The 7,266-nt window shown below is 44.1% G+C and overlaps 1 protein-coding gene across 2 annotated transcripts in view; it reads right to left on the bottom strand.

Annotated features, from left to right (window-relative positions):
• Window positions 1-1,833, bottom strand: part of PSTPIP1 (proline-serine-threonine phosphatase interacting protein 1) — a 94,026-nt gene extending 92,193 nt beyond the window's left edge. For both annotated transcript variants that reach the window (XM_025210841.1, XM_006029380.3), the window contains exon 1: window positions 1,618-1,833. In XM_025210841.1, the coding sequence (XP_025066626.1) occupies window positions 1,618-1,650 (33 nt within the window). In that variant the 5' untranslated portion in view covers window positions 1,651-1,833. The remainder of the gene's footprint in view (window positions 1-1,617) is intronic.
• Between the last annotated feature and the right edge of the window lie 5,433 nt (window positions 1,834-7,266).

The following is a 7,266-nucleotide window of genomic DNA, read 5'->3' as shown; positions in this document are numbered from 1 at the left end:
GAATGATAGCAAAAGGAAAGTGTGTTCACTCTAAGGAATCACAAACCTCAAAGCCTGCTTAGGATTATTTGTATGCTAAATTTAATGAATACCAACAATGAGTTTCCGTGTTATATTGAGCTGAGAAAAACACAATAAAACACTGGTGTGGGCCAAGCCATCATTTGGCATAAATCAGTTTAGCTGCACCAAAGTCTGTAGAGCTATCCTGATTTTTTCCAACTGAAGCTCAGCCCCTTAGAAAATGAATACAAAAGAAAAGGCATTAATGTATAATGAAAGGTTGCCCAATTTAAAACACAGTCAGGAAATCCAAAGGCTCCCTCCAGCAGCACTGTATATTTCCTGTATATTCTGCTTATATATTCACTGAACTAAACATAAAAGCAGGACTAGAAAATGTCTCCTTAGTGCATCCCAGCTGCATTAACATTACAATAGGAACTTTAATTTTTGCAGCATCTGGTTCTTTCTCTTTTAGCGGTTCAAGCCTCATCCTGGGGAAGAACCTTCTGGAAGGGGCTCAGAGGGAATTTCACTCACTAAAAGCAGGGCAGGATTTGGTTCCATGCCCTGAGAAGGTGCCACAGGTGTTAGACATCAGCCCGTCTGGGGTGTGGATCTCCTTGCATTCACTGGGGAGCAAGGTCATCTGTGCAAAGGGTCTGTGCTCCAACAACAGCTCCAAAGCCTACTGCATGCCCCCTCTACTGCTCCTTGGCACCACTGCTCCAATGGAAGTCATCTGCTAAGGAGGTTGGCTCACATTTCTCTTATCTCCCCACTCAGTGCCATCCTTGGTCCATCCCTTCCCCTTCATCAAAAGGGAGTTGCTACACAGAAAGGAATACAGCACTGAGGCTGCACTGAATTTAATGGCCTCTCTCCTCAGGTCTGGTGAGGGGATGATAGAAGTTTTGCTTCCTCCCACAGACACATCCCAAGATTTATGCAGGTGAAAACCTGCTATGTGCAATACATGGGAATATTGTGATGGTTCACATATTAGAAGGCAACTAGAAAGACTCAAAATATATCTTCCCAAAAGAAATATTACTGGGTTTTTATTTGGAGGGCTGACTACAAATTTTTAAACCAGAACTATTTTTGGTTTAGGGAAATATGGGACTTATAGTACCTCATGGATGCCTTTTTTACATATAACCACATTATACACACACAGGCAATAGGTGAGACGTAATGGTGTCTGTGCGCCTGGTTAGTTCTGCTAAGGCTGCTAAAATTCTGAAAGCAAGTAGAAGAGGATTCATAACACAATTAGTAACGGTTCACCTGCTCACAGTTACCCTGCCTGAAAACCTGAGGAAACTCCCAAAAAACAAGTGATCTTGAGACTACACGACAAACTAGTCCTTTTTTCTTTCAAAACGGTTGGATTCCACAGCTTAGAAATAAAGAATGTCAGTTGCAGTTCAGTCAGAATTGGACACATTTTCTAAGATCAAATGATTATCTTAGCAAACAGTCTAACTTTGGATGGGTATAAGCTAATTTTGCTGCTAAACTAAGTTTGAAGCATGAAGCAGTAGTAAATTAATCCAAAACAAAACTTCTTAGATGTAGAAATAAGGTTTAGAACAGGAAATGTACACTTACCCAAAATGCATCTTTAAACTGCAGCTGTGTCATTATTACTGAATTATGGAGGGGGGAAAATTCCTTCAACTGGTTTGTTCTGAGAACAGATTAGCAGCAGCACTCAGTTTTGCAGTTCTTACCATGCACCGGCAACAGCAGAAAGTTAAATGCTTCCACGCTCCTGTTTGCTCTAAATTCAAGTTGGTGAAAAACAGCATTGGGCAGTTTGAGGAAGCTCTGTGTCATGATCTGTTACTGTGAACAGAGAGGGAAAAAAAATCCTCACTCAAGAAAAAAAAAAAGAGAAACACCCTAGCCCCAGACCTGTTTCTCTTCTGGTAAACAGTTAATATTGAAATGAGGAAGCAAAGAAATGTCAAGCGATGTCAGCCTGCTTCTTGCCATGTGTGCATGTAAGCTACTGGCAAAAAGAAAAAAGAAAAAGAAATTGGTGAGAGTATCTGATCACCTACAGGAGGAGAGTTTGCAATAACAAAATTAATTAAACCAGCACAATAGAAAGAGATAAAGAAGAAATCAGATTCAAACAGCCGCACACTATAGCAGTATTGCAAAAAATGTATGCATGACATTTCTTTAGAATCTTTTGATCTTGGCAAAAGTCCATATGCATACACAGGAAGTGTAGTTACATAGTATATTTTGCAACTGCAAATTGCTTTCAATCCTCCAGCAGAACTAAGGAAATCATAAGGTTTCTTTTTTATATACATTTTTCTCTGATTTGCAAACTACCTTCTTCATACAAATGTTTGTAAATATGCATGTGTGTGTGTGTGTTTACTAAAAGAAACATGCTAGCATATGAATGGTAATCCAGAGCTTTTCTGCCATTACTACATAAGAAATTTAAAAATGTGATAATTGAGTAAAATGAGAGCTAGCAAAAAACAAACTGTTCATGTGTGCTATGTCATCTGTAAATAAAGGGCTAAGGAAGTGACTGTTATATGCACAATGAAGCTGGATAAATGAGCTTTAGAAATTAATTCCAAACTCTGTAGAAATCTAGAAGGAAGGGAGAAATTAGGATTAGAAACTTACTAGCACAGAGATCTGAAGTTAAACATTTTGAAGCACAGACATTTAATTTGGCAGCATGCAACACCACACCCACTGAAGCACTGAAGTGCACATTATTTAAAACAAGTAGCTACATATGTTAATAGATTTATTTTATAGGTATGTAAATAGTGATAAATATGATCACTCTGCTTTCTTGAAAAAGCAGTCTATCTGTGTTTTTCCAAATTCACATTGTGTAATACTCAGTGCAATTTTTGTTAATCTCTTTCAAACTTTTGAGAGCTTTTGTATTTTAAAATTCTGACTGGAATTTGAAAAGGGAAACTTTTCAAGAGAAAAAAATATCCCATACAAGAAAGCTCCCTTCATCAAACCACTTATTCCAAACTGGTCCTCTATGTGCTCAATTCAATTGCTGTTCTGCTAGAAAAAGATTAAGCCTGGCATATAGAAACAGCAACAGCACTTGTATCTATCTTTCAAGGATTCCAAAGCACTCACTGCAGAATCGAGAGCAATACCTGTAAAGATCCAGCAGATCATTTGGCCAACTGGGGTAGATCACGTTAAAAATGGCCATTGAGTCTAACTCAGTTCACCCACAATTTGCATCTTACTCTTAGATCCGTAGTTAGGTGGATCCAAGTGTGAACTGTACAGAAGTTCCAGGACGGTTAGTTTGGTCAAGAAATGGCTGACCCAATCTAATTTAACTGTATCTCAGAGGCGTACTAAGTTGGATCGGGTGCAGCTAAACTGATCTAACTGAACTCTACACATTCCCAGTGCAGCCCTGAGACATTTAGCCCCCCAAGCCTCTCCCCCTCCCCTGAGATGGACAGAACTCCTCTGCTAACCAGCCAGCCCTCGCCCTCCCCCCTTGATCCTGCAAGCCACTCCTGGTCCCAGTTTTACCAGAGTTCACCAGTGCAGGGAGCTGATGAAAGTAAGTCTGGGGGAGGGGGGCTGGGAGGGAGTAGGACTGGGGGGTTGGTTCACCAGTGGGAGTTTGTTCATCTGGGGAGTTGGAGGGCTAAAAATAGCCCCTGATCCAGGGGGGAGAGAGCCCCACTGAGTCTGCTAACTCACTCCCCATGGAGCTGTCAACTGCCTCCTCATCCCCCCATAAAGCTGCCAGCCATCCCAGTCTGCCTGCCTCTCCTCTCACCCTGACTTACTTCAGTCACGCTCCCGGGACCAGTGAATGCCAGTAAAACTGACCCCAGGAGTGGTTTGTGATATCAGGGGTGATTTGGCAGCACTGGGCGAAGGGGGGTCCAGGGAGGCTTGTGGGGATCAGAGAGCCTCTCCGATCTTGCTAACCCCCTTCCCCCAGATCCTCCCAAGCTCTCCCATGGACCCCACTAGCCTCCTGATCCCCCTCAACCTCCCCAAACCCAGTAGCCGCCCAATCCCACCAAAACCTCCTGGACCCCACCAAACACCTGCACACCCCATTAGCTCCTCCAAACCCCTCTGCTGGCTCTCCCGTCCCACCCCGCTACCCCAACTTACCTTAGCCTGGGAGCCATTTCTACCTTGTTCGAACCCCTCAGACTTCCAGCAGTAATGTCTGTATGAAGTCTTAGAGTCTTCTCAGGTCACTGAGGCATCAGCTGGACACAAGGGTTTACTGGCATCTGGCTGTTTGCAGGGCCGGATCCATTATTATCACGAGTCATGGATTATAGTGTCAAAAATGTAACGGCTGGTTTTTAAACAAAAAAATTGATACCATCTCTTCACCTCAAAAGAAGGAAACTAGTTACAGATCAAGGGGAATGTGCTGATATTATCAGTGACAGTAACAAAGCGTGGAGGATTTTTGGATGTACTGTATTGGCATTTCAGAAGAGGGAAGTGAGTGGGGCACCATGAGAGGAGTTGGAGCTATTGACTATGCCAGAAGCTGAGTGAAGGTTTTACCACACAGGCAAACTTGCTGTTAAATGCAGCTTGAGGGTGGCTAAAATAATTCTCCACAGTCAGCAGCAGGGAAAAAAGGGGGAGGATATTTAGGAAAGTCAATACGTTTGGAATTAGCATTTTCAAAATAAAACATTAACAATGTCTCATTTTAAAATTGACCAAAATTAAAAAAACAAAACAAAACAGTGAAAAGAATTAAATAGCCCCCCAAATGCAATGAAATAAAATGAACCAAAGCATTTTATTTCAGTCAAACAAAGTGGCTGTGCCAAACCCAAACTGAATGCTTTTTCCTGTCTGGTTTTTTTCCAGTTTGACCCTCAAGTCCAAAGAAGACATTAGTAGCTCAGGGTTGTATATTGAGAACTCTGGCTTTGATGTACCTGAGGTATTGATCACATACTTAACTGTAAGCATGTGAGCTGCCCTACTATTTCAATAGTACTGCTCGTGTGCCCAAATCCATTGTGGACTGAAGTTGAGCTAGAAGGAGTCAATAAGGAGAGATGATTAGAAGAAGCAATGGGAGTGTAAAAAGGAGGAGTAGAAGGATACAGAACAGATGGGAAAGAATGAGTTTATGATGATGCTCAATTGCTTAAGCCAGGGGATGCTCAACCCCTGGTCCATAGGTCATATCCAGTGCCTGGCACCTTGCCACCTAGCCTGTGGAGCACCCCATGGGTCTGTGAGGAGCCCTATGGGCTGTAGCCCTATATGCTAGATCTGGCACACAGGTGGCTTGGTGCCCAATCCTTGGCATGTGGGGCTGGGCAGAAGTGGTACAGGGTGGTGCATGGCCTGATCCTGGCACATGGAGCCTGGTGGAGAAGGCATGAGCTCTGGAACCTGGTCCCCACATGAGGCTAAGTAGAGGTAGATCAGAGTGCCAAGAGCTTGATCCCAATACGTGGGGCCAGGATGGGGCAGTGCAGTACCCTAGAGCTCCAGTCCCAGTATATGGAGCCTGATAGCAATGGCATGGGGTCCTGGGGCTGTAATGCTGGTATGCAGGGTTGGGCAGAGGCAGTGCAGGTCCCAGGGCCTCAATCTCTGCATAGAAGGCCAGGCAGGGTGCTGCAGAGTCTTGGGGGCCCAACCCAGCACATAGGGCTGGGTAAGGGCAGTGTGGTCTAGGTTCAAGTTTGCAGGCCTGATCCTAAGCCACAGGATCAAATCTGGCCCATAGACTGGCCCTGACCCATTAATTTGGTCCACGGGGCAAAAGATTGATCACCGCTGGCTTAAGCCTCACAACACTCCTGTGAGAAAAGGAAGTTTTATCTCCATTTTATAGCTGAGAAAACTGAGGCACAGCATGGCTAGCTGGCCCAAAGTTACAGAAGCCAGGGATAGACCAGTAGATTTTGAATCAGGGTTACTGGGGTTGATTCCTGGCTCTGACTATTCAGATATGTATAGCTGTATTGTATCACAGCTGTGAATATATAGATAATATTTTTCAACCAGCAACATGCCTACAGTGTGAAGGATAGATATTAGGGGTGTGTGAAGCGGGCCCTAATTCAATTTGGATTTGGCCCAAATCAGGAACAGTGTTTTGATTAATTGATTCAGATCACTGTCTCTGATTTGATTCAGCCAAATGGGAATCTGAAGATTCGATGCTGATTTGGAGAATCAGCGATTTGGACACAGACACAGCTTTAAAAGACTTTTCTACATACCTCGAGGTACCAGCATGGCTCGTGAATGCTGCAATGCTGGGGTGCATGGAACATCCCAGAGGAGTGCTTGGGGAGGGCCCTCCATGTGCTCAGCAGTGAATCTGGAAGCGGACCGGAAGTACTTCTGGTCCACTTTCCAGTCAGCTGAGGAGTGCACACCCCTCTGGCTCAGCGATCGGCCCTGGTGGACCCTGTGTGCCTCCCCCCCAACCCAGGAGGCACCAGTCACTGAGCCAGGGGGTCATGGGTTAGCCCTCCAGTGCACTCCTGGTGGACCTGGAAATGGACTGGAAGTGCTTCTGGTCCGCTTCTGGGTCTGCTGCTGAGCAAGCTGGGGAGCCCCCATGATTCTGTGGGACACTTCATGCACCTCAGTATCACAGCAGTCACAAGCTGCCTTGTACCTTGAGGTATGTAGAAAAAACATTTAAAGCTGTGTCTATGTCCGAATCGCCGAATCTTTCCGAATCTCTCTGAATCGATTTGGAAGGTTCCAATTCAATTCAGAGAGATTAAAGGGTCGTCTGATTCAAATTAGATTCAGAGATTTGGCCACCGAATCAAGCCGAATCTCTGCCGAATCGAATCAGGGACTGAAACTTCACACAGCCCTAACAGATATTGTGGTCTCAAACACAGTTCCTCAGTAACTAAAGATTAGGCCCTGTCCAGTGCTGAATGTTCTGATTCTGACTGACAGGGGGCTGATCCACATGCATGCAATGCAGTACATGCTCATGTGCTCTGGAGGACTGGAACCCAAGCACTTATTATCTTGTACTCATCTCTTGGATGCAACATATATGAATATGAATACATTGCAAATATACTACCTCAGTAGGCAGATGACTGGAACTGCTAAACAAAGCTCTGTGAGCTCTGTTTTGCAAGAGACAGGTGTGGTTATTTACCACATCACCAACAATTTAATTTGAGAAAGCTGTTAAATATAGAATCTTCATCTTTTTAAGAATAGTTAGATTGAGGTTCCTGTGTAATGAGG

This window comes from Alligator sinensis, unplaced genomic scaffold (genome assembly GCF_000455745.1).
Source record: "Alligator sinensis unplaced genomic scaffold, ASM45574v1 scaffold319_1, whole genome shotgun sequence".
Taxonomy (NCBI): domain Eukaryota; kingdom Metazoa; phylum Chordata; order Crocodylia; family Alligatoridae; genus Alligator; species Alligator sinensis.
The sequence above is the reverse complement of the archived record's forward strand: the minus strand, read 5'-3'. Positions and strand labels throughout refer to the sequence as shown.